General features: G+C 39.8%; 1 protein-coding gene across 3 annotated transcripts; it reads right to left on the bottom strand.

Moving 5' to 3' along the window:
• Positions 1–928: 928 nt before the first annotated feature.
• LOC115571714 (breast cancer type 1 susceptibility protein homolog) lies at positions 929–27610 on the bottom strand. Of its 3 annotated transcripts, none has more exons than XM_030401258.1 (21): positions 27497–27610; positions 25791–25879; positions 25649–25702; positions 25466–25546; positions 25283–25371; positions 25168–25204; positions 24927–25051; positions 22078–24729; positions 21524–21597; positions 20402–20537; positions 20055–20106; positions 16404–16507; positions 15836–16041; positions 15666–15753; positions 13238–13315; positions 12997–13037; positions 12364–12447; positions 8569–8626; positions 5503–5576; positions 3893–3953; positions 929–1183 (listed from the first exon to the last, which is right to left on the bottom strand). In XM_030401258.1, exons 2-21 carry the CDS (start codon positions 25862–25864, stop codon positions 1089–1091), a joined length of 4263 nt encoding a protein of 1420 aa, XP_030257118.1. In that variant the 5' UTR covers positions 25865–25879; positions 27497–27610; the 3' UTR covers positions 929–1088. The 3 variants fall into 3 exon arrangements, with proteins under 3 accessions (XP_030257118.1, XP_030257120.1, XP_030257119.1); XM_030401260.1 differs by having other exon boundaries at positions 15836–16038; XM_030401259.1 differs by having other exon boundaries at positions 25791–25882; positions 27497–27581.
• Between the last annotated feature and the right edge of the window lie 317 nt (positions 27611–27927).

Genomic DNA, 27927 nt, shown 5'->3' with positions numbered 1-27927 from the left:
AGGGATTTCAATCTATTTCATCCACAAAGATTTAGATTGAATCTTTCTACAATACATTTTCTTTACAAACCACTGCACAAACAAATGCTACTGCAGTATTTCTAATAATCTGATCTAATGCAGATTTTATCTCCTCAAGGTCACATGAAAAACCTTGTCGAGCACACACACGGAGGGGTCACTTATGTGGCCTCTTCCCGTAAATCTCCTCTCTCGCTCTCGTTTTCTTTCCACAATGAACTGCTCAATAATTCAGGAACGTGTTGTAGTGTACATGCCGTGTTCGGGGAATGCTACAGGCTTTTCCGCCATGATCACACAGCTGGCGTGCACCGGGGGGATTTGAGAAAACAACAGTCGCAGAAACATGAAACAGCAGCGGGAGCATCGGGAGAACAGGGGTGACAAGTGCTTATTAAGTACATTCGACCTGATGGGAGACATTATGCACTAAATGCTGTGAATAGTTTCTTTGTGAAACCCCAAGGACGATGTTGCATGGTGAGAAGGTCAAACATTTCCTTAGCTTGATGTTAAAGACAGTTTTATTCCGATATATATCCTCAACCCAAAGTAGTTTTTTTAAAATTGGCTTCCTGGTGCGTTAGAAAGTTATCTAACCATTTCTGCATAATTTAGATGATTAGAGACTTGAATACAATGTATTTCAGTTCTTAATGGAGATGTTTGCTCTCGACCCAAATTTAAAAATATGAATTGGTGTTCAATGCGATTTGTGTGTGGGCGGTTCTACATATTTTCCTTGGCCCCAAGGCCATTTCATTTCATTAAATTATACAATTTCATCCATGTTCGAATGTATAAGGTGTTGTATTCGACACCATTAGACATTCACAACTGAAAACTGGTCAACTATCATTTAAGATACGGGCAAAAGCAGAGACGACTCGATCCAAGGGAACCATCCGTCTGTTGATTAAACTTTATATACATCATGTCACCCACACACAGTACAGAGAGCTGTCAGCTTATCAACAACAGACGGATGAAGGTTTAATAACAATATTGGACATTTAAAAAGAAGAGGATGAAAAAATGGTCGTGAGGAGACCATGCAGTTCTTCAGCTCATGTTGTGTACTTGTTGTAGTTCTGGAGTGTGTAGGTTGCCACGGTGTCCAACAGCCAACCACGCGTCAGCACTGTAGCTCGTCTAGAGAGACCTGTGGGGGAGATAATGAAGGGCTTTCAAAGGTAGTCCACAGATTACAAAGTCACATGCAAGCACACTCAGGATAACAAGCAACAAATGGGAAGTTGTCTGTTTACAGTCTTTAACTCCATCAGCATAAGCAGAGGTGGAAGTTACTGATTACATCTACTCAAATTACTGTGATTGAGTATGCATTGCACCATGTAATCTACTTAGTGACTTTTACAATTATAATTGAGTGCGGAGTACAATTTTAATTAATTACTAAACCTTTTTGTGTGCACAGACGGGCCAGTGATAAATCTCATTTTTGGTAAAAGGCAAATGTAACAGCCACTTCAAAAGACAACACTTTACAGAAGGTTAAGCCCCTAAGAAGCTACAGCATGGCACAAGGTTACCGCAACCTCAAAATATGTAAGGTAGCAGTGACCTTTGACCTCCTAAATGTAATCAGTTCACCCTCGAGGCCAAGTGTAGGTTTGTGCTACATCTGACAGAAATCCGTCAGTGCATTCCTGAAATATAGTACTCACAAGGTTTGAGGTCACAGTGAGCTTAACCTTTGACCTCTGAGTTCTCTCTCAACCACTGAAGATCACTAAAAGTACTAATAAAGATTCATCACCCACATGTCTTCAAATCAGGGGTACCTTTTTCTCTTGGAGGGCCAAAACTGAAAAATAATTGTGGACCAAAAGCATTTATTGTATTGAAGCCCAGAGAGGCAAGTGAGACAATCCTGATCCTGTGTTTATGACTCAGGAACAGGTGAAACAAAAGGTTTTCCCGGGAAACTCTTTCGCAGTTCCTTAATTAACTTTTTTTTTTTTTCTTCACTTAACTCTCAGGGCTTTCGTATTACTAGGACCCCAAGTTCCCTTTAATTATAAGATAATTCATCTAAAACCCCTAAAGTTTCACCCTGCCTGCCATGCTCAGATTATGAAGAAATATATTAATTTGGGAACCTACAAGGCCTAAAGGTAAAAAAACACAAACAAAAAAAAAAAAACAGCATAAACAGTAACTCATATTATCATTGTCTTTTAATACATTTTTGTGTTCATTTGCTAGGAACATCTGTTGGGCCGAACCAAACGTTGGCCTTGGTTTGAATGTTCAATGTTCTTTCCCCTTTTACCCCTCAATATTATAAAATTAATTTTCATTACACGAGAAAGGACCTGTGCTCTCTGAATCATCATTGTGCACGGATATGAAACTCGTACCTACATCCTATCAAGAACTTGCAATTAATTCCCAAAAGTTTTAAAGAAATTCTCACTTTTCTACCTTATATTATATACTAGCCTTTCCTTTTTTTAATATATATTATTTATCAGCTCATTAATGCTGCATAACTCTGATTTTGCATCTCATACTTTTCTTATCCCGTGTTTGTGGTTATATAAGATGTAATTTATGGCGCTGCTTTTTTTTCTCTCTTGACTGCAGTGCCGATCTCGTTTTTGAAAGGTTAAACACTAACAAATATGGATTTGCAGCAGACTATTCTGTTAGATAAAACCATGCTGTGAATGTTCAAAATGATTTTAAATGAATTATAACTTGAACTTTACAGCGTGCTCTTGAGTTAGTAAATATTCGGATCACACAAGTAGGAAACAAATCCTACGTAGTCAGTCACAACTAGAATCTAATTCTACAAACAGTATAATACTAATAATATAAATGTATCCTAATCTTTATCTGCAACTGTGCAAACAATACATGTTCCTTCAAGCAATACACTGAACTGCCATGTCTATAATATCAGTCTTGTAACACACAATCTGGAGAGCGTGCGCTTACACGCACACTTTCCAATACATCAGAGGGATGGGCTGAGATAGAGTGAGAGATGTGTGTGATTTCAATCAATGGTGCAATAGTAGAGGATAAAGGAAAGGGAGGGTGACGGACTACTCGATTACCTGGGCTTTAAGTGCCAGAGGACGTGGAAGAGGAAAAGCGGCATTAAATATGCAGCGGTGCAAATTAGGATGCCAGGAGAGCGAGGGGAAGGGGGTGCTCGGAGTCACCTGCTCCCCTCTCCGTTCCTAACTGTCACCTCTCCTCTCGCAATGGCAGCTTCTCTCTTCTGTGCCCAACTTGTTTTGACATTTCCCCATTCGCTCCAATCTGACATTTTCTCTTGGCCATTTTCTCTGCTGCTTAACTTCTTTCACACTCGCTTTCCCAGCGAGTCACTCCCCTCCACTCTTGTTGGGAATCTGTCTCATTTTTTGGACTGGCAGCGGCTGCCATTTCGCCGCGCTGTCACTGTCCGATAGGTCCTCCCACAGGCGCGGGCGCATTCGAGTCCAGGTACTAATGGGCAGGTAGGTGCACGGTCAGGCGCACCATCAGGGATGTCTATACTTGTGAATCCGTTCACTGCAGCGTGTCCAGACGGAAACCTCACTTTTAACGGTATTTCAGTCCCCAATACAATAGATTGTTATTTAGTTTGCCTGTTATGTAACAAAATAAATGACTTAACACGCCATTCCTGTTTGACTCGTCGCATGCCCGTGCTTGTGCCAGACCTGATCCCACGGGGGAAGCCAAGTAGCGATTGTGTAATCACTTTGTTTGTGTGTGTGTGAGTGTGTGATGTGTGTGTTTGAATGAGGAAGAGATTGAATTAGAATAACTACAGGACAGAACCTGTTATAAAGTAGCAGGTGAAAATTGTGATTATTTTCAGACTTACTGCAGTATGTGGACGATGGCGACTCTGATCCAGGCTGAACGATGACCAGCTGATGAGACTTCTGTGCAACAAAAACACATGCCCAATTATGCCCAATTACAATAACAAAATTAGCAATAAGCAGCTTATATACACTTAGACACATATATGATATTTTCACCTGTCTGTCAGATTATCAATTAGCAGCATTTCAAACTTCATGGCTTTAGGATGGTTGAGTAAACTGTGGTTGAAACTGGATCTGGGGATTAGTCCATTTTCATCATTTTTAATGTGACATTTGTTCAACACAGCATTCATGTGCCATTCTCAAAAATAAAATAAAACCCAGGAGACAAATGACAGGCATCGACTGTTACGGGGGCTGCGAAGTGAGCCTGTGAGTCAAAGGACTGATAAGTGAGGAGCCAGGCACTTCACTGACTGCCACATAATCCCAGCAGGTAACAGTTTAACTATTTTGCTTGTGAGTCACAGAAATCTGATATGAATTTCACAATCATTACAACTAAAAGATATTATAAAAAGGGAATGTGCTTTGAGCTAAATGCTAAAAAAAACAGTGCTAACGATGTTTGGAGGAGGCATAATGTTTGTAATGTTCAGCATGTTGTGTGGGAGAATGGGGTGACACTAATTGTGTGGTCCATGAACTGCTCCTAGATGGCTGCCTGAATTTCCACTACCAGATTAGCAGTATAATGTTGTTCGAGGCACCAGCTAACATAATAGAGACTCAGAATTTTACTTTAAACATTCAAAAATGGACTTAAATTACCATCAGAATGCAAAGAAATAGGTTTTGATGTTATGTCTGAGGCAACTGTGTATTGTGTCGCAGAGATGTCTACTTAAATTAGCATGCTAACCAGCTAGTGTCAGCCAGTCCTTCCTTGTAATACCACTTCTGGCTCCGATTCCAGTCCCGATCAGCTGCATGGCTAACTGAGCTACCTAGCTAACAGCAGCTACAGTTAGCAACAGTTACTCTGGTGATATGCTGGCCCCATTTCTCACAAATTCTTACATACTGCACCTTCAAACAACAAGGCAACTGACCAGCTGGTCTGATCCCCGCAGCACTGGATTGTGTTCCTCCAAATGTTGATTCCATTTTAACTTTTTCTAAAACAGGCTGCTGCGTTTTTTCTTTTGTCGTTGTCGTTTTTTATTTATTTATGGCAACTCCTGCTGTTGAGCACTCCTGCAGCCTGAACACGCAACTCACACTAAAAATGGATGGGAGGTTTGGTGCTTTGATTCCTGATTTTGTCTGAATGAGGCCTTTAAGTAATGTAGATGCTAATGGAAAATGCCATTTGTTTGGCAAGCCTTTGTTCATAAACCACAGTATGCGACCAAGTGCTGCTAGCATGGCTAAAAACCATAATCAGTGAAAAACAAAAGGAAAGGACATTTTCTATTTTGTTAATCCCTCACCTGAACACTCTCAAACACCACGGATCTGATTTTAAAACAATTATCCCTGTATATTATCCCTGTGTTACAGCATTTTAAAACTGACTCTGATTAATGTGAATGCAGGACGACACAATAACTGCCCCCTTTTTAAATGATCTTTTCAAGTGGGAGAGTCAGGACACTCTTACCTGTTTACTGTCGAGCAGAAGAGGATCTCTGACTACAGCTGCTCCGCAGAGCTCCACCATCCACTCCATTTCATCTAAAATAAACACACACAGAAAAGTTGGCTGCGAGTGTTTTTTGGGAAACATGTCTGATAAAGTCTCCTCAGTCACACCTAATGTAATTCTCTCTACCTTCACTCCTCTGACCCCGGGGGGATACTGAGCAGACTCATTTCAAGCTTAGACTCCCTTTGATCGTAGGGATGGAAAACAGGTCAATACTTAAGTCTCCACTCCAATCAATACGTGCATCTCACTCAATCAGTCAGCGCACATTCAACATATATTTCATACCAGCATCACACTCACCTTCAGAAAATCTGAATCAACAGTCCCCCCCCCCCCACTCTTGTTGCATTAAACATTATACGTTAGGAAAACAACGTGCAGTGCTCGCTGTAGACAGCCTCATCGTTTAACATACACAAATGTGAGCAATTAAATAATGGATGGTCGGGCTGAAGGAAACAGACTGCATCCTTGTGTTTGTGCCACGTACAAGAAAGTCTTTAAAACTCCTCACGCTAGCTAGCAGATGTCGACCCATTAGCAAAGCTCCATCGATCCAGCAGGCAACGGGAGGATGCTGCACGAGCACTTTAAGAGCCCCCGGAAGAAGGAAACCAAAGAATGCTGTCTTGTGGGTTTTTGAGCAATATGGCCCCTGAGACCTTCACCCATGATCTATCCATCAGTTCATTCATGTTGGGAAGGGTAAAGCAAAAAGGTTTGTTGTAAGAATGGTAGCCGAAATCCTCCCAGACTACAACTTGGATGTCATTAAACCATTAAAACCTTATTTGCCTCCAACTGTATAGGCTGAGAGCAAGAAAAGCACTTCAGCCCCTTTTCTTCATTCAGGCAGCAAACTGACGCCATAGCAACTGCTGTGCAATATGACAACACCACACCAAAAATATCACACATCTCTTCAGCCCGTGTTCAATCCACCCACACTCTGGAGCCACTTGTCATTGTTCTCCAGTGCTGAAATGACAGGGGTTAAAAAACAGCACAGGTTTCCAACCGTGTCAGTCAAAACCTGTGTGAGCTACTTTAACTTCACCTTTTCATTGTTATTGCTCTCCTCTTTACAGCGAGGCGGGTGTCTATCGGAGTCCTGCAGGACGCTGACATCAATAAAACTAAATAAGTGGGGTTGAGAAAAGTCATTTTTAACTGAGAGAACAGTGCAAACAGCATGAGGGCAGCTGGAGAAAAAAAAGCAACATTTCCAGTAAAATAACAACTTAACCTTGTTTTTTGTTTGTTTTTGCAGCCTTTCTTTGGGAGCATGTGCAAATGAAAGTGTAAAAATCCGTCCGTAATCATGCCATTACTGAGGTGGTACAATTCCTGTGATGTTTGAGTGCTTAGTAATTACAGATAGCTAAAAAGCTGACAGCAGATTCTTTATATCTGACTATATTGACACCTAATGAGCGGCCTTGGCTAGTTTCTCACTGCAAACATTATAATGTATAAAGAAATGGTAGTTATCTCTCCGACAGTGAAACTTCAGAAAAAACTAGTTGGCAATTTTCTTTTAACTAAAAGTAAAATAAATATTGAAAGTTGCAAGTGACTCATCACCCTGTCAACAGTCTGCATTTCACACACCTACCCAGACATCTCGGTGTTGCCATTCGCAGAGCTCAACAAATTGCAGATGCCACGTGCTGGCAGACAATCGAAACGGAGGGGCGAAAAACAACTAATCTAATTGACTCAACTCACATCATGGAAGCTCTCTGATAAGCATGTAAAGATGAGCACAGATTATGAGATCAATATCTGTACAACATGATGACTTCAGTGCACAAGGGATTGACGTACAGGTATTGCAAGGCATTTGCAAAGTGGACTGTAGAATTTTCTGATTATCTCATTCTGAAGTAAATAGTGATTGCACAGCAAACAATGACACCATTCACTTATCCACAAGTTTTCTGGGGTGGTTACTGTAGAAAGTATTATGGGTGACGCTTCTGGTAAAAGGCGGAACTAGCCATAAGTCACAAAGTATCATTATAACCAATGTACCAGCAGAACTATGAGGTGTTTTTTACATGCATTTGCTAAGTGCACCCATAATTACCACAAGGTATCATGGGGTCAGGAATAAGGTGGATATGGTGGATAAATTGGTTTTTCATTAGCCTTGCTTACATATACTCTTTGGTCAGCAAAGCGGAACAGATTTCTCCAGGAAAAATGAAGGCGGAATTATGGCAGAAAGGAATATCTGTTATTGCACAACCAAAACAGGAAGAGGCATTGTTTTCGCCGGTTGCTTTCCACAGGCAAAGGTGGAACAACAAAAGAAAAAGAAGCCCACTGATTGAGGAGGCGAAGAAGGCGAGGAGGGAGAGTGATAGAAACCAAACTGAGCTCTAAATGTCTCACGAAGCACATAAATTGCTCACACCCTTTAAAGGGATAGTTTGAAATGTTTTGCTTTTTTGCAGTAAGATGGGAGGGAAAAACACTCTTATGTCTGCATGGTAGCTTAGCTTAGCACAAAGATTAGAAACTTGGGGGGGAACGCTGGCCTTGCTCTGTCTAAAAGGGTAACAAAATCTGACTTGGGACCTCTTGAACGTATCCAAACGTCAAGTTACAGTTTTACTTTATCTACTTGAAGTATCTCTTGGTGCACTGACTTCCTAGAGTCACCACTGCTTGCCTGGCAAGATGGTGAGACTGGTGAGATGACCAGTGCAAGATGACTCTTCTCATCAAACTCGCGGCAAGAAAGCAAATAAGCAGATGCCGAACAATTTCTTTTTGATTTAACTTTCAATTTCCTTCCATTTAACTCTCATGACATCACCCTCGAAGCTTCAGTATTGGGTGGACTGTTCTGGAAAGTGCTAAAGAGAGAGAATACAGTTAGAGATGCCGACAAAACACTGTCACACCTTAACTATTAGTAACACTGGTCAGAAGTTCCCTGATCCACTTTGCATGTTACTTGCTTGTACAAGAAAAAACATTTTTCCATGTCATGCAGCTGATGTGATTTACCTGTAGTCATGTCTGTAAAAGGTCCTTGGAAGCAGATGTTGTAGCCGTTCATGAGCAGCTGAAGAGAAAAAGCAGAGAGAAAGCGAAGATGAACTAATCTACTCAGAAATGTCTGCACATTCTCCACAGTCGAGCACAAGTGTACATTCAATCAGTGAATTTAACTTTTGGACAGTGTTCAATAATACTGTATTGGCTGAGTATCAGTCTGAACTCCTCTGTCTGAAAGGTTACACTGGTCGGGCTGAAACATTTCAACATCTCGCACTTTATAACAGGCATTCCTCACTTATTGTGTGAGAAAAAAGCTACCTGGTTCATTTTTTTTTGCTCTTGCTGTAATACTGTAAATTCAGAGATGACTCAGAGTAGTAAAAAAGGCAAAGAGAGCCACGTTCACCGAGGTAATACCATGCTTTAAGCACACAAAGAAAAACGACGTGCCCGACGCCAGGGACACATTGTTTTATTGCACTCTGAGTCAATAAGCTTGCTTGGAATGGGAATGTAAAATTGTTTCCTTGAACCATGGAAACTCACATCAGAGGTCCCATATCCTGCGTGCAGATTGGATGGTAGTGTTGGGAAGATAAATGTCCGAGCTGCTGGAGAGGGAAATACTAATTTCTCACTCCTCCCTGTCCGTCCATAATGATCATTAGCCAGAGGTGCTTGGTGAGATGAAAAAGTGTTTCTGTTACAGATTTTTAATTTAGACAACACCTAATGTCCTTCAGGAAGTATTAAAGTGTGTGATGTGATAACATGCAAACCCTACACCTCCACCTACACACACACACACACACGCGCACGCACGCACGCACGCACGCACGCACGCACGCACGCACACACACACACACACACACACACACACACACACACACACACACACACACACACACACACACACACACACACACACACACACAGACACACACACACACACACACACACACACTGACCTCCTGGGCATCAACATTCTGGTGACAGACTGCGAGTCTTGGCACTTCGTTTCATCTGTTAGTGTGTTTGTCACAGCGGTGCAGGTGACAGAAAGCGAGTATGAACAGGACAATCTGTCTGGCTCCATCAAAGTGCCGGCGATGTGTTGAAGCCACTTAAATAAGCCTGAAATTACTAGCTAATTCAATTAGCGGAGGTTCTTCAAAGGCAGCGATACGGCCAACATGACATCGAGCCGTTTCTAATTTTCCCCCTCACTGGCAACAGAGCCGGTCCTGCTGGCCTTACACCAAGGGGAAAATTACAATTAGCTTTTTACAACAGGGCCTGGGCTAAGAGGCTGGTGCAACAGGAAGAAACAGGTTCAAGTGCTGTTTGTTGTTGGGAAAATTTGTTTGATTTTCTTCACGCTGTTGTTGGAAAACTTTTTTGTTTTTTTATAGGCTCAGACTATTCTCTGTGGACAATGGGCCTCATTCATGAACCGTTCTTACGAAAAAATTTGTTCTTAAGTCCCACTTACGAAGATTTTACGAAGATTGTGGCATTCATGAATTTTTTCTTATCTAGGATTTTTTCTTAGGCAAGAACAAATCCTACGAACACTCAGGAGTACTCTTACGCACATTTCAGTGCCGAAATGTTGGCATGGTTGTGTTTTCTTCTCTTGTGTATTTCAATAAAATGCAATATTACAGTGATAATTCTGTCATATTTATTCATTTATTTATTCATTTAATATTTTTGGTAATTTACAAAGAATTTCAATTCTAAAATAAATTAAATGTGCCAATGATTTAAGATAAATCAAGTAAATTGGAAACATGCCATCAATTAGTAACCCCCCTAACCTATTTATACGTGGCATTTCTCCATCCAAGGCCCGCAAAACAATGGCATATATATTGCTCCTGCGGCTTTCATCAATGTAAGAACACAGCTGCGAACAATTCTGAGGCTTACGTACGCGTTGGTGAATCTGACGTAGGGTTTTCTTAAGGAACCTCTTAAGAACAACTTAAGAAAGAATCTAAGAAGATTCTTAAGAAGATATTGGTGAATGAGGCCCATTGTGCTTTCACTGGCAAAACAGAAGGCGATATGACAAAATGACAAAAAAAGTTAATGTGGTGATTTGTGTTTTTATTTACTTCTTTCCCCTGAAAGGTTTTTGAGTTGACTGCTTTATAAACGGGTTTAAATCTGTCATTTATTTCGGGACACAGATGTCTGATGTTGACTGTGTGTCAGGTGTTGAGACTGGTTTTAATAATCTGTTCGATTGGACTGATGTTCTGATAAAGGCCTTTGTGGGCCAAAGGAAGAATGAAAAGGGCTGGGTAGTAACTGATTTAATGTTATTGGGATTATGTAAGGAGATTTCAAAAAATAACTAACTATATTCAGCCCAGACAACATTTGAAAAAATGTGTAATTTGGTTGTTGTTACATTTGCAGGGATTACTTTAATATAATTCAATGTTTCATGACTTTAAAATATGTTAATTATTACAGTTTGGATTTAATCTGCGAATCGATTTAACCAATTTAAATGTCGAACATGCAGAATGCATTTTCTTTGCGTTAAAAACGTTTAAAGAGAAAAAAGAATATGTCAAACTTTTTGTTGCCACGTCCTTTTTTTTTCCCCCCCGATACATACATTTTCTTACAGAAATTGCCATGTAATTTGTATTCAGCAACTCACTACATTTCAAAGAAGTCAGACCCATCTGAGGAGATGAGAGCAAGCAGCTTAAATGCTTTTATACTGTGAGACAGAGAGGCATCTCTTCACTAGATGCTGTATGTTCTGCTCTGTTTCTGACCGACAGCACTGCTTTCAGTTTGCTCCACCAACTGTCAGATTACTGTTTACGAGGGGCGCAATGGTGGTCCCGTTTGCATTGACTCTGGTTTGATTCTTGCAAAAGATCTTTTCTATCAATCTCCCCGTATTGCTGCCTAGTTTTGTCCTATCTAGCCCAAGACAGAAGAGTTAAAAGAAAACTCTTATGTTCTGTGCCTTAAAAATCCTGGACATCATCATCTTGTTATAGAAGTTTCAGTATTTTTCAACTGTAGCTCTTCTGATGTGATTTTAACAGATGCTGCCGCTGTTCATTCAATGCCACAGACATCTCTCCTATCAGAGTCCATTTGCTTTACAATGCCATCACACAATATCTTTTCTAAACGTATCAAGGTTCAACACTCAAACAGCACCATGAACTCTCTCTGTGTCTGGCTGAGTTGTGAAGCGCTGCAGATGGTGAGAGCTAGCAGCTAAATCAGCAAAAAACACTTGAAGTTGGTGTTGTACAAGGTCCCTGACAAACAAGTTTTATGAATTTGAGAAAAAAAAGAAAATTAAATGAATAGCTACAAAGATTTAGAAACTATGTCTTGTATTTCTGAGAAGCTGTGAACCACATAAACTTGTTAGTGTTTGCTGATCAGTTCAGTACTTCAACTGGCTGAATAAATTATTGAGTGATGCTTTTTGTTTGAGAAAGTTATAAAAAAGTACTCAAGGACGATTTTTTTCCTGAACTTTAACTTACATTTTTTGACAACTTACCCACTGATATTTAAAGTTATAGACATATACTTGTAAAAAAACCAAAACAATTCATTTTACTTGGCTATATTTATATTTAATTAAAATGTGAATGAAATCACAGATAGCAGATAAAACATTATACCGGTAAAAGAAGAGAGAGTCACTGTTTAATTCCTTGGGGAAACCGCTGATTTGAGCTTTTACCCCTGGAGTTCATTTTGATCAAATACATGTGAACAACCACCCTACTCAGTGTGAAAGAGACTCACATCGTTGTCTTCGGTGGTCCGAGCTCTCATGGGGCCCTGGTGGTTGGATCCATTCACCACATCACCTCTTACCTCAAAGAGGCTCTGTTGGAAAACAACACAATATGACTCCAGTATATGTGCATTAAGTTCATTAACCTCAATCTCAATGGCATGAAGCAGTTCTTGTTGCCATTAGCTTTTAATTAAGTTAAGCAATTATTCACTCTCATCTGATAAAAGGACTGCTGACTGACAGCTACCATTATTTGATTTATTTCAAGGGACAAATGGCTTGAAAGCATACACTGCACATTCTCCAGTTTGACAGAGTTTGTTTATAATTGTTTGGAGTCCATCTCTACCTACATTATGTGATGCATAAAATATACTTCTGAACTAGTGTGGGTGATGGAGAAATAGTTTGAAATTAATGGGGATATTAAACAAAACTTGGCAGAGGATCATACTTGCATTGCATCAAAACCAGATGCGGGGATTGTTAAGGCAAATGGATGACAAATAATTTATGAGGTATCCCAGGGAACCACATGGAGATATTCATCATGCAGCCTTAATTCAACACTGAGACACTCGGAGAAGTAAGAGAAAATCACCAGCGCGCAAATTCAAAGAGCCCACGGGCAAGCGTACCTCATCTAAGACTTTCTTTTGTTTGAAGCACTCTGAAATCCCTGAAGAGAGGAAATAAGAACAAAAAACAAAAACAAACATATGAGCTTATTGTCAAAAGAACAAAAGAACTGTTCTGGTGGCCACTGGATTATGTAACACTCCTTTTATTCCCCTTCTCATCATGCTGCTTTGTGTTTAGAGTAATTGGTGAGAATTCGTCAGTGACGGAGCTCGACAATTAAGTAAGTTGGGGACTTACACTGGGAGCTCACAACCCACTTTCTGCCTGCGATGCCCAGGAAGTACTTCAACGTGCGCTCACACACCAGTTGTTCATCTGTAGGAGAAGAAAGAAGGAGTGAAGATGTGTGAAAAGATGTGTAGGATGTGCACAGTAACACGTGGTACTGTGACATTTAGACGCAAACAGACGACATGTGTAAGAAAAGAATAGCTGTATGCTATCATAGATGATGCTGAGAGCTTTGATGTGATGCAAAATAAAACACGATGTACAATGTATGGCTATAATTACTGCTCACTCTTCCCAGAAATTACAGTTTTTACAATGTTATCATTTATGCTACTTAAATTTTAATTGTACAGGTTTATCCAGATGATAGAGAGAAATTCTGGCATTTTTAAACCTGGGCCCTATTTTTCAACATATTTTTACGTTTTAATGACTAATGGGGACAAGTAGTTGTGGAACTGGTCCAGTGGATCACTTCAGGCTGCAATGGCTGCAATGCAATCCTTAGGGGTAACTCCTCCCATGAAAGGACATCCACAGTGCTTGTTTTTGTCCCTATTCTACATCATGGAGAGGATATTTACACAGATAAACCTTTTAATTTCTTTCTTAAATATCAAATATGTAATATTTCTGCATTAAAATAACTAGACCCTTGTTATATACTTTTTTGAATTGTTTTCTTTTATGAACCCAATCTTTTCCAACAATATCAAACCCAGAGGAATCCTAATCGTGATCAAGAAATGTTGCGTTTCTTTTGGTCTCAGAATAATTGTGCCTGATAGACAGATTTCATTCAGCAGTGGTGGTTGTTTAACAATGATGGCAACAACTCCCATGATCCCACACTACTTCCGTCTTTTATCTGTTCTCATTAGGAGACCTCTTTGGCAGAAATCACATACTTTGTTGTTGAAGCCACCAGACTTCATTCACAAAAACAGAAATTTTACAATGCAGAACACAAAGTTGTTAGTACTGTTCTTTCTTTCTCCCAAATGAATTGGATTTTTGAAGGGCTAAAGATACTCGAAAACTCGTAAGCCACTGCGCACCTGCCATACTTGGGGGAAATTTACATATTTTATGGTTGTTGGTAATAAGCAGGGCAAGATGACTTGCTAGCGCCCCCTACAGGGAAGCCCCGACAGACAGTTTTCAGTAGACATTTGCAATTTTGTACACGTGTAGCGCACTTACACCTACAAAAAAGAGCTTCACCATTACCTACACAGAACAGGAAGTTAGCGATTTTGAATTTAGTGCTTGCTGGTGATTTTCACGTGTTGTGCTTTAATGAATCCTCTGTAAGCGTTAACCCAATTTATTTTAAATGTTGTCAGGGCAGTTTTAAAACCTCTGTGAGTAAAGGTTAGACTTGAGTTTTTCATTCAAGGTAGAGGCCGTGGCGGGGAGCTGTATGCTGTTTTGCACCAGCAACCTTCACTGTGTTGATGTGAGCATTTCCCCAAATGTTAGAACAATTGCTTTAGAAGTTGTGTGTACTTTGTAGTTACCATATCAGATAAAATTGACGCTCTTGATATGACATGAAAGATAAAAAGAAGAGACGAGTTTTTAAATTACCATTTCATCAGACGCATGATAATAAAGAAAAGCCGAAACAATGTCAAGAATATCTCTGTAGAAAACGACTTTTGAATAACAGCATTTTCACCACTCAAAATGAAAGAATACTTCTATTAAAGCACAGATAACCGTACAGAAGCAAACACTAGAACGGTGAATAGCTTCACAGGCACAATCATGGTTGATCAGCAGGGTCAGGGGTCATTCTTCCCTCAAAAAGTAAATTATCCATTGATTTGCATACCAGGCGAAAGTCAAGTGTGCGTTATTGACGACCCTCAGACATAACTCCATTTCATATGATTATTATTTTCTGCTAATGGTTAGAATGGGACACCTCCTGCTCCTTATTCTAACCTTTCACCTTAAAAGATGAAGAGGCTCTGCGTTCCCATTTTTCCGTTACCCGGGAAACAGCTACCATAAAATTAAAAAAAAATAAAAAATAAAAAAGCTTCTTTAAACAGTGACAGTTAATATGGTGCTTTGGAGACAGCGAGCTCTGAAATTAAAAATAATCTATCAGAGAGGGTAATTAGCAACAAGCGGATGAATGGAGGAGAGAGTGAGTGGGTGAGGGGAGAGACACAGAGAGCTTATCTCTGACGAGCGCTTTAAAAAGAACGCACAAAACAAGCTGTAAGTACGTGTGAAAAGGGAAAATGTACTTCTGTAAATGCAAATGTTCCTGCTGAAGAAAATATTTTAAAAACAGGGCTTAGAAAGGATTCAAAGTGGACTTTTCAATTGCCAGTTTAATTGCTCTTCTGCGTATCAAACATGAATTAAAGTCCAGTGGAATCGACTCAACACTTCCACTCATCGCAGTCTGCAGGCTTACCTGTGTGCATTATGACATGGGTGACCTCTGCCGTCACCTGGGAGACCACACGGGCACCAACCCGCTTGGCAAACTTTTTCACAAGTATCTGCGGTGGACAAAATCTGAATGGTGAGTGCATCCAGCAAAGAAAAGCGCAAGATAAACACATTAATTGGCTGAATGGGCACCTGTTCATTGGGTCCTAATCCAGACGACACCAGCACCATCTTTGCTTTACTTCTCTCTCTCGGAGGGGTGCTATTTTCTTTGTCTTCTTGGCCATCTGACGGTGAAACATTGCTCTTTAATGTCTTGGCTGCTGAACTTGAACTAAATGACTTGGAGGCTGCTGTGCCTTTTACACTCGGCCCCATGTGTGGGGAGTGCTGTGCTGCTGAAGAGGGAGGAAGAGCAAACAAACAAAGGAAAAAGAAAGAGTCATCAACAGTTAGACAAAACCTAATCTGATCTGAGCCAAATGTCTTTGAAAACAGAGAAATCTTTTGGTTATCCACCAGACAAAGCTCAACCGTCATTAACTTCACATTCAGGCTTCAAATCACAAGACAAAACACTTCTTCAATAAAGAGCTATTATCCAGTGTTGACAGTTACAATATAGACGCCGATATCAGAACCCTTTTGAAAAATGTGAAATAACCAGATTATGATTATAAAAAAAGGGCGGAAGATAACATCTCAAAATGTTTTTCCTGCATGTGTCACATTCTTTCTAACTCGTCACCAGCAGCCTTACCAATCTCTGCCATGCTGCCGTGCTTTGACGCACCAGGCTGTGTGACTGCTTTTCTGTCAGATGGTCTCATGTTGGGCTCTTGTTCTGCTTCTGGAACAGCTTTCCTGCAAAACAGACGATAACTTTTGAAAAACACTGACGGTAATGAGACAACATGCCGATCTGCAGGACATCGCTATAATTATTGGGAAAGATTAGGGGATTTTTTTCCGCAGGTGCACAATTTGCTATGAAGTTTCCCTGTTGTCTTTAGTATTTTGTTCATGCTGGAGATGATGGGAGTCCTGTTTGTGAATCTGTTTCAACTAAGCCACAAAAAGGACACTCGTCTCTTAAAAAATACTGCACAGAATAATATCCAACAGTAAAAAAAAAAAAGTACTACAAGAACGCAATGAATAAAAAGTGTCAAACTGGTTTGTCTTTACTGACTGGAGTGTTGATTCCTTCCAGTACAGCCGTGGATGAAGTATTTTGATAAAACTAAAACTAAGCATAAAGTTTTTGCATTTAGTCAAGTCAGAACTTATTTTAACCCTTCTATATAAAGTTTGGTAGGTTTATGACAATCTACTACATTTTATTTCGTTAATATTAAAGTAACAATATGCAGAAATTGGATTGCATCTTGTGTGATTTGGCGCCCCCCACAGTTTCTGAGTGCAACACCGGCATTGTAAACACAAATCACAGGTCTGTATAAATTTGTCAGACCTAATGTAGGTGCTGGCTACATAACAAAACACATCAGGTAAATGATTTTGAAGCTGTTATGTTCAGGTAAAACGTTGTAAAAGCTGGTTAAGACGAAATAATATGTGATTGTGATCCTCAAGTAAAGGTCGGTACCTGCAAAGATTGTACTTAAGTTGATCCACAAACGTTAGCTGATACTTAGTATGCTCGGTGGTGTTCTGATTTGGTCTGTACTGCGGCCATACTCACTTGTTGCTTCTTCCCATGTGACCGACTGAGATAATGGAGAATATTACACCGTGTGGCAGTAAGAGCCTGGGCTGTCTCGTCTGAATGTTTAGGGTCATTAAACTGCTTTATGCTCCTAAAGATGAATCGCAGCACATTGATAGTCACCGTTTCATTACTCTGACTGCGCTTTGAAGTAATATAAACTAGGAAGGTGGAAATGTTGCATCGAATCTCAGTATTGTCAGAGGTTCAATAACCAATCACTCATGTGCTTTGTTATCAGTATATTACAAGCTATTGTATACCTCATAAAGTTTGGGATGGACTCTTCCTTTGTTTGCTTTTGAGTTCAATTCTTCACTCAAAAACTCCTGAGATACTGACAGCTGGCAGTAAGCCTACATTTAAATTACCTGTACCAAAGCGATAATAGCTCACTGAAAAACTTGTCATATCTATTCCAATGCCAACCATTCTTTCCAATTTTGCCAGTGCGCTTGTGGAGCTTTTTTTTTTTCAATTTAGAATTTGTATAGCTAGGGCCCTCTGTGTTTTCATCTGCTGTCTTTTTCCATCTCTCCCTCTCTCTTGCCTGGAGGACAGCACTTAGAACCCTGCGAGGCGAGAGGTTGGGGGGAAGCAGTCAAGCGGGGGAGATAAATTACTGTGGCAACACAAGTTTCCCTCTAAGTGCTCTAAATGACATATAAGATGCAGTCGGTAATGACTTTTTTATTCTACACAGCATAAGCAGATTCTGGGTTCATTAGTGAGATTATCCGCCTGTCCTTTTGAGATGCATCACCCTCTGAGAACCACACTAGCAACACGCACGCGCATCCACACACACACACATCCACACACACACACACACAAAGACAGAGACACACGCTAACTTTCTCCTTCAGTTACAGACCGAAAGAGACCAATTACATGCCATTTGCTCCAGTTATTGTTCTGCCTAATATGGCTGCATTGAAATATAGCTCCATTTAAAATATATTAACAATGTATACAACCCTCTGAGGAGAGCAATACAATGCACCGAGGCAGATATTATTTCGTTAGCTTTGTTATTGTAGTCAGGTTGGACTTTAAGGATTCTCCAAGCAGATAATGGGCAAGTTAAAGAAACGAAAAAGTTCTGCTAGCCAGACTGGCTGTTATCTGCTGTTATTATCTATCTTAATGGGAAAAGGTTCATGTTTGATAACCAGATTTGAAATTTTGATCAATCTTTCATAACTCATAAAAGTGTGGCATATATCCCAAAATGTCTTTACACTGCTTTAGTTTGTGTTTTGCCTAGGATTGTGGGAAAAACACGCAACTTTCCATCATTTTGGACAATCATCGTTACCACTCTGTATAAAAAGTTGGAAAAGCTAGAGCAGATAATAAATAAACAGAAAACAAAGACAATAGGGTTGGGCTGATGGACGCTGGCTAACAGTCGACTACAAAGTCGTGTACCATCATATCATTTTGATTTAAAAGGAAGTTTCCCCTCAGAGTTGCTGGCTTTGGTTACATGTGGAAGAGAAATTGAAGTAGTTTCATGCTGTTCAATGCACTAAATTTAAGCCTTTAAGTCCTGTTTATTATTGCTGTGGTTTGCTAATGAGCACACACTACCTCAAACTACCTCAAATTCAGATACACTGTGTGTTTCCGAATTTGCTAAATAAGTCCGCTGGGGAACAGCAACAACCATTAAATCTGGGGGAAAAATTCTTCTGGTTTGTTTTGATGCTCTCCGCATTGATTTTTTCATTTTTTCGGTGGTGACTACAATTGCTTGAGTGCTGTGCCGAAGCCTTCTAATGACATGGCTTTAGTTACATGTATTTTATGGGCGCTGACAATTACCACGGAAACAAAACCGATGCCCATCAGTGGGCATATTATCAGATTTATAAATACACAGAAAAGTCCATTTAAATAATGAAGAGTCACCACGTAGAACCAGTTCCTGAGAATCATTTATCCGCGATATCATCAGCTCCTCTAATTATTTCCTGCAAGCCGCAAACAGTGACTTAATGTTTTGGCACAAACTTTCATGTTAGACAGGCTGTGTATATTCCTGGTTTGACCGCACTTGTACAACAGAGGTTTAAGCACTGAAGCCAAGCTAAAGCACACACGTGTTCGAGGGCATCACTGCAGAACTCAAAATCCTAAGTATGTTTGTCTTATTTTCAGAAAAAATGTCTCATTACACATTATATAAGACACACTCACTGACAAAGTACCATTTCAGTGAGATATAGGGACTTATTTTAGACCATTTTCACTTGCTATTGCTATTTCACACTATCGTTGCACTGGATGATTTCAGTTTTTACTTATGACAAACACAAAACACCTTGTTTATTTTGTTTTTTTTACTTATTTTCGAAGTGGCATTTTTTTTCCATGTGTGCTATTTTGCACTTTTTTTTGCTAAAAAATACTGTTGTTCAGCGTTTATCACCTACTCAAAATTCATTCACAGACCATCAACTCTTCCCTTCATAAACATTGTGGTTCAAGTAGTAATAAATGACTTCTCTGCCATAATAATACAATAAATCATGACCATAAATCAATGTATATAGTGCATGAAAAGATGAGCAATAACTTGATGATTATTCCATTTATTTTCCTTTACTATATCATACCAGGGGAGAGAAAAATGTACTAGAAGTCCAATAAAGGTACACACTACCATAGATTACTTACCTGTCTGAACCTGTGTCCTGTTCGCACTGGAGGGATCGGTGAACGTCTGGGCCTGAGGATACAAAACAATCAGCAGTTCTAAATAGTTTGACTAAAAACAAAGACTTTAGTTTGGGGTCACTGAGATGTGATTTATTATACTTAGAAAAGAACGATAAAGGTAGAAGGAATATCTTTGCTTTGATCTGCACGTCTGCAAATTGCTTATTTTGTCCAAAAGCCCCAAAACACTCACAGATAATAAAATCAGCAATGTTCACTCTATAGACGCTGAAACCAGTGGAATTGGGGCATTTTTGCACATAAGGATCTATTCATCAGTTTATTGACTAATCGTGTCTGCTCACCCGTGATTTTGCTGCTCTGGTTTGTCTTTGAGGGGATTTCTTTTGCGGGACTGCCCTCTTTTTCCTGGAGCACCTCTGACACCAGAGCCATCAACTTCTCCAACCTCACCAGCTCATTCTTCATCTCAATCTTTTGCTGGAAGAGAAGAAAAACTAATTAAGTAGAACCTCTTAGATTTAAATAAGAGTTTAAAACAAAATAGGGGGGGTGAGAGGAAAAGGAAAGACACAATGCAACATCTGCGCAACAAAAACAATAATGTGACAGACACTAGCTGCACATTTGGTGTCCTGCACTGACGTATGAAAACAATAACAACTGTCAATACGTGAGGAGGGACCCAGACTAAGTTAGTCATTATTGGAAGGGAATGGGCGCTTTTTCAGCCAGACAGCATTTAGTGAGGAGAATACATGGTTGAATAAGAAGGTGATTATATAATATTCAATAAGTGACAGCAGCTTTTTTCAACTGAGAGGCTGATTTGGAAGAGGAGAGTCAATTGGTTTAACTGTGTGTTTCAATGCCTCACCGGACTAGCACTTTAAATTTCATCCTTTTATCTGTGCGAGAGCATTGATTACGTATATAGACACACAAACTAGGCAGCACAATAACCACCAAACCTCAGATGTGTGTAATCCCAGGCCCCCCTCTAAACCCCAGGGTGTGAAACTTGAACTCGGCAGTCAAATACAGTCGACAGATAAAAGTGAGAGTGCTGGAAGATGGATGAGGTAGAAAACAAGAATCATCTCCTAGGCGGCATTTCCTCTAACGTAAATGAAATGCAATTTAGAAAGCTGCTGAGGGGGACATTTTTTACCGAGCGAGGTAGTCTGTCATCTAGGAGCTGACAGTTCGGTTTGGGAGAGTGTGTTGGCTGCCCTCTCTGGGGCGTAACGTGACAGTGCATCACTGGGAGTACAATGCAGCCAGGTAACGCTGAAGTAGATAGACAGACTTAAATAATTCTGTGTCCAAATTAATGGAAAATCTCTATCACTCTGTCAAGAACTTCAGGATGTTGCGATGGATAAGACTGTTATTCACTATAAGAGAGGGTGTATTTATCCAAGTGTGTATAAGGAATAAGTACTTGCAAATATAATGATTTTTACCTGGGTAACAAGGACTTCACTAGAAAATTGTGACGATTCCACAGAAACGCTTGGGTCATTTACTGCGACATCACCTACAGAGAAGAAATAATCAAAGAAAAATGCATTTTTTTGCTCACACGGACACCCAAATCTTAACAACATGAAACAACACACAAAACCACACAAAAGTAAGTGTCTGTTGATTTAGTTAATCCTGGAGTCCAGGTGGACATTTGTGTTAAATTTTAAGAAAAACCTTATGGCGTTCTTGAAATTTCACATTCACAAGAATGGGACGGAAATACAGAAAACCCGACAACAGTACTAGCGCCACCGCGAGGCAAAAAAAATGTAAGGATTTCAGTTCCTAAAGTGTAAATATTTTATGTCTTTCTTTGGGCTGTGAACAAAACAAGACATTTGAGGACATCAACTTGGGCAAATAATCTACATTTTTATCAATTTTCTGACATTTATGGAACAAACAATTTCTCACAAAAATAATCAACAGATGAATCAATAATCAAAATAATTGTTAGTTGTTAATTTCGGTAACTGAGAAATCAACTTACATTCCTCCGGTGTGCCGAACAAGTCCACAGACGCTTGGCTGGAATTAACAAAGTCCGGGCTGGGACAGGCTGGTGGACGACTCAACTGCGCTCTTCCACCAGCTCCAAGACCCTTACATCTGTTCGCTTTATCTGACTTTCCCTGATCCTGGGCCGTTGCAGTGGGAGGAGCTGATGTGCCGAAAATTTCAGTCAAGGTTGGCAAGTCCTCTCCGCTGCAAGCTGACGAATCTGATGAAGACTCAAGCCTCTGCGCCCTCGTCCTCTTCCTGGGCATGGGTTTGATGGAGGATTGGGCGCTGAGCTCTCCACTACCATTGCTTGATGACTTTGCTTCGTCAACAATCTGTATGACTGGTATTCCAAGGCCATCAGGAGTTAAAGAGGATTCCGTGTTCAGTATCTGTTCAGTGTTGGTGACTGAACGCTTCAGGCTGGCATTGGCAACTGTAATGCTCTCTCGTTTTTCGCTCATTGGACAATAAAGCTGCTTCGGTTCATTGAGCTCCTCCTGTTCAACAGCCATGAAATGGAGCCCAGAATCTACCACTTGAGGCACACCAGAAAGATGAGGACTTTCAATTTCACGTTTTGACACTTTATTAGGAGTAAGGGGACTACTAATGCTATTCCTGGGGACACCGTTACCACCAGTGTTGTCCTGACCTGAACAACGGCTTTCGGGGATTGAAGCCTCTACAACGACTTGATCCGTTTTCTCAACGACTGTATTTGTTCTCAGTCTCGGTGACATAGAAGGGGAGATGAAATCACTACCAGATAAGTTTTCATGGTCTCTTAATGGCTCTTTGTTAGAGATTTCAGACATCTTTGTGTGCATCTGACTTTTTCCCAATTCAGTGCACTGAAAGTTTTCTTGGTCAGAACTACGGCTTCTTTTCACATTTGGTCCGCCAAGATGGAAGGATTTCCTTTTAGTGGCTTTGAAGCTCCTGAGCAGTTGCTCAGTGTCCAGCTCACTGTCGTTCTTATCCTCCTCATTTTCTATTCCAGCACATTCAGTCTTGCAAGCTGAAGTGTCCAACTGGATATTGTTTGGACTGTCACTTTCAAGTGTTGGATCTACTGCAGCTGCTTCAGTTGGGCTTATAGAGCTCGGGACCACAGTGACATGACAGGCAGGACTCGCTTTAGACAAAGTGTCAGGATTTGGCACTTCAGCAATGGACTCTTTTGCATTGTCTTGTGGTCCCATATAAGACGTTCTCTCACCTGACTCCATGTTTTCTATTCCTCCTAAATCTTGATCATAAATACATCCATTTCTTTCTGGCACCTTTGTCATGTTTTTATCCGTTGGTGATGCCGTACTAACCACTGTTCCATCTTTAGTGCCCTTGGATTGCTCTGCAACTTTGCTAACTTTTTTGGGTACTTTTGGGGTTTTCAAGTTTGCTCTCTTGTGATCTTCCTGGATTTCCTCAGTGAATACCTGAAGTCGTCTACTTCTCCTGGTGATCCTTGTGACATGTTTATCCTGGTCTTCGCTGCTAGGGTAATTCTCAATATGAACTTGAACCTCTTCTGACCTTGGTATGGTCTTAGGACTGGTGTCTCCATTTTGAACTTCAACCAGAACAAGGGGTTTTGTCACTCTCGCAGGCTTGCATTTTTCCGGCCTTGTGTTTTTACCTTTCCTTTTGTCAACTTTCTTTTGTTCAGTGCTTTCTGACTGTGCCTTAGTTTGCTCCAGAAGATCGCTGTCAACCTGTTGCTGAGTGTTTCGCGTCCTTTTCATTGAGTTTCTTTCTAGTTGTCCACTATCAGACGCAGGACAGGGAACCTCCTCTTTGTCATTATTCTTGTCATTCTCTGCGAAGTTGGTCAAGTCTTCCTCATATTTGTCGACATCATTTTCCTCCATGGCCTCCATCTGTTCTGCCTCTTTCAAAATGTCACTGCTGGTGTCCTTTACTTCTTCTGTCATTTGTTGCTCTTCCTCTATATCGCTGTCACTTTTATCATCAGAGCTTGTTTTCATGCTAAAATCTGGTGTTGTTCTTGCTTTAGTTTTTAATGGTTTGACAAAAACATTACCAGGAGAGATGCTCCTGTTCATTCTTCGCTCTCGTTTGTAGACAGCCCCGAACACCTGCTCTTCAAGGGCTTTGGCACGATTCTCCCTTTTAGGATAGACATCACTATTGTGTTGCCTGACATCTATTGTTGAATCAGAGGAACAGCTGTCAGAGTCATCTGCATCGTCGTCGGGTTTCTCCACCTCGAGACTTCCTTCAGTTGGAACTTTCATGAGCCACTCAGCAACTTTCTCTAGACTTTTCTTCTGTTTTTGGTCAAGAATCTTGTCAGGCTCCAAATCCTTTTTCCGTTTCTTCCTTGAGGACTTTCTTAAAGGGGGGTGTTCTGTCTCGTCTGGAATTAATAATGGATGAAGGGAGGATTCCTCCAATTCGGAAACTCTCATATTCTCTCTAGTTTTGCGAGTTGATGTCGCCTTTTCCACGATATCTGACATTTCTGTTTCCAGTGGTTTCAAATTATCTGTAGAGCTGTGCATTTTCTTGTCAGATGTTGGTGGAGCCTCCCCAAGGCCACTGTCCAGGCCTTCATTTTCTGTTGTCAAAGGACTTGTGTCTTCAAGCCCCATAAGTCTTGCAAATCCATTCTGGGCTAAAAAAGGAATGGGCAAATGAGAAATAATTAACCTTTTGGGAGACAAGACACCTTTGAAATGCATAATGTGCACCATCGCCTATTACGTCTTGTGCCATCTATCACTGCAAACTTCTACAAACTTTTGAAACAAAGCAAACCTGACAATTAATTAGAAGTGTAAACAGGCACCATACAAGGCCATGAGATCTTACCTGCTACAGTTGAGGAACAAGACTTCGGAAGATCATCATCGTCAACATTTTCAACGTTGTCACAGTCAGTGCAAGGTTTATCTCCAGATGACATCTCATCACAATGTTTAGTAGCATCTATGACTCTTAATACAGAAAAGAACACATACAAATAAAAGATGAGCTGATATTGAGAAAAATGTGCCTTTGGGATATTTTTTAAATAACAGAAAAGTTATTTGTTAATGCTCAAATGTCTTACCCTGACTGTTGTTTTTGCTGTGCCAATCCTGTTAAAACTAAAAACATAAACGTAATGTTATTAGATACTGTTCGTTTTACAAAGCCATTTTAAAAAGTCCATGATGTAGTCTTACAGTTTGTCCCAGTGTCATGTTCATAAGCCTGTATCATGTCCTGCAGTCCTGCGACTAGTCTCTGAAACCCAGGACTCTCCTGTAAGCTCCTGTACAAGTACAAGTGACACAAATGTGTGATGTTAATGGAGTGACAACTACAATTGTACATCAGTCACTGTCTTATTATTGATTTCATCCAACCTTTTGGTTATCTTGGCTTTACACACAGGACAGTTAGCCCTGTTTTGTTTGGTGTTGTCCAAAAGTTTCATCATACAAAATCTGTTGAAAAAGGAAAACACATATATTGTTTGTTTTTCCCCATAAAAAGCTATTAAAATATCTATTTCTTTCATAAATGAGGAGTAATTAGATGTCACTTACTTGCAAAACTGATGGTCACACTTAGTAGATACAGGTGTCTCCATTAAATCCAAGCTACAGGTGAAATACATTATGTAGTAAGTACAGAGCATGGCAATTTTTAAAAACTGGAAAAGATTTTGCTTATTTAACTAACACCTACCATATTGGACACTGTAGAGTCTCCCAAAGGACTGAAATCCCCTTTTTAACATCTGTGGCTATTGGGGTTTTCATGGTGATTTTTAAAAGCTGCTAATGAAAAATCAAAGAACAGGCTGTAAACAACACAACAGACCAACTGCCAATATTAAACAAACTAATACAGTATTAATACAGTATGTGTTACTGAAGAAGCTTTGGATGCTATCTACCTATTATCATAGGTAATGAAACTTAATTTGCTGATGAGTGTAGCGGCATTGACACAGTGTGGAAGAAGGTAAACTATTTTTCATCCAAAGTTACAATGCTTTAACTTAGTCTTGTAAACAATGACTAAATTCACACACAAACAAAATCCACCCGTGTTGTGAATTTTGAATTTTCTTAACGTATTTATTTTGTATACCTGCGTTGTGTCTTAGCTGACAAAACAAAAAAATGTACCCTATCAGATTTCTCCCAAATTTCTAAAATTACACTTCAGTTATTACGGGCAGGACTCTAATATTACAGGGATTAAAGGTGCACTATGTAGTTTTGCAGGGCAAAATTTACATCAGAAGAAAAAGCTCTTCATTGGCTGAATTTGTTATGCTTAAACAAACTAAATCACAAACTCTCTTCGTTCTCGTGACTGAATAAACGGAATAAACCAACTGAGCTTAAAGGACAACACATTTCATCCTGTTTGTTTATATTCGGCGGATGCTGCCACCTTACTAGCTTCAAACAGTGTTGTGGGGACCTTATTTTCCTCTGAGAACAGCTTCTTTATTCAGTTACGGAAAAAATAAATATTTCTGATTTTATTTTTGTAAAAGTTTGTATCATTACCTCATTAATATTATAAATATAAAAATTATGATCCCAAAACTACATTGTGCCCCTTTAACTTGACAGCAGGGTTTATGCGACTGGACAGTTAGTGAAATATGTACATTATTGCTGCTCCTGTCCATAGCTTCATATATCTTACATATAGTAATTTATTATATTTCGTCAGCAATATCTTCTTGTTGACTAAATGGTGAACTATGCCACTCTGACCATGTCTGTGATTCATATGGCCCTGCTGAAGTAAAGCTATGACAATGCTGTTTGACCACTGTGTGTACTTTGGTCAGGTCATATTTACTGTGCATACAGATTGTATTGTTACCCAGGTAGCCATCAAAAACGTGTCATCTAATCATAAACGTAGTCATACAGCATAAAATCCTACTTGCTGGCAACATATTATTTGCAATATAAATCAACTTTCTGAGACACTTCATGGTTGTGGTCCTATAAGCGTATCTGCTCATAACATTATAACATAAACTGTGTTGTCTGAGTGTCACTGGTGGTACAAGAACAGTAAACTCACAAACAGTACACACGTGATAAAACATTCAATGCAATATCAGACAGAATTAACACTCAATGGCAATAGTCGCAAAGCGTATTGTAAAGTCATTAAACATAGTGCAGTGTTAGTTTGTTAAATCAGCAGCTAAATATCGTGCTTGCTTGCTAGCTTCTATGATTTGTTGTGGGAGGTGACACAACTAACTAACATGGCAACCCTGACTTTCTGACTTCTTCTGAGATTCAGACAATCGACGAAAATACGTCGATTTGACGACACGTAAGCTAAAGATTGAATAAAAGTTATTTCACTTCCATTCGGTAAGTGTAAAAGGAACTATTTCCAGTTTTATTTACCTTGTTTTCCTCCAGTCGGGTGTTATCAACACAGGTACCATCCGCTTCAGTTTTCCCGCAATATCTTCTTCTTCTGTTGTTGTTAAACGGCGGTTTGGATCTAACATCACAGCGCCCCCTACAGGACAGTGGTCTTTACACATTCCGTACATTTAGCTTCATTTTTATTTTTAAAACATTACAGGTGTTTTGTCATTTAGCATGTTATTCATTTATGGAGGCAGCGATGCAACAGTATAGCGACGACTGCCATTTGATTTATATTTAATATATGATTCATAGGAAACCAACGATTTATCAGCCTGTGGATCTTAGCTTGTGTATTCTGCAGAAATGCTTAAAAAGAAAGTGCATATTCTGTATGTAAAAACAGAACTCTGACAAAGTACTGCAAAATATTGAATGTTTTCAGGTTAAGAGAGCCCATTAAA

This window comes from Sparus aurata, chromosome 20, assembly GCF_900880675.1.
Source record: "Sparus aurata chromosome 20, fSpaAur1.1, whole genome shotgun sequence".
In the NCBI taxonomy this organism is placed as follows: domain Eukaryota; kingdom Metazoa; phylum Chordata; class Actinopteri; order Spariformes; family Sparidae; genus Sparus; species Sparus aurata.
This window is presented reverse-complemented; position numbering and strand designations above follow the sequence as displayed.

What these genes read in the sequence shown, in the direction of transcription:
- LOC115571714 (XM_030401258.1), bottom strand. Translation starts at nt 25,864, where the DNA reads ATGAAAACCCCAATAGCCACAGATGTTAAAAAGGGGATTTCAGTCCTT. An exon ending in CCATGTCATAATGCACACAG is followed by an intron (nt 13,316 to 15,665) that starts GTAAGCCTGCAG and finishes CTTCTCCTACAG; the next exon opens with ATGAACAACTGGTGTGTGAG. An exon ending in AAAAGAAAGTCTTAGATGAG is followed by an intron (nt 12,448 to 12,996) that starts GTACGCTTGCCC and finishes GTTTTCCAACAG; the next exon opens with AGCCTCTTTGAGGTAAGAGG.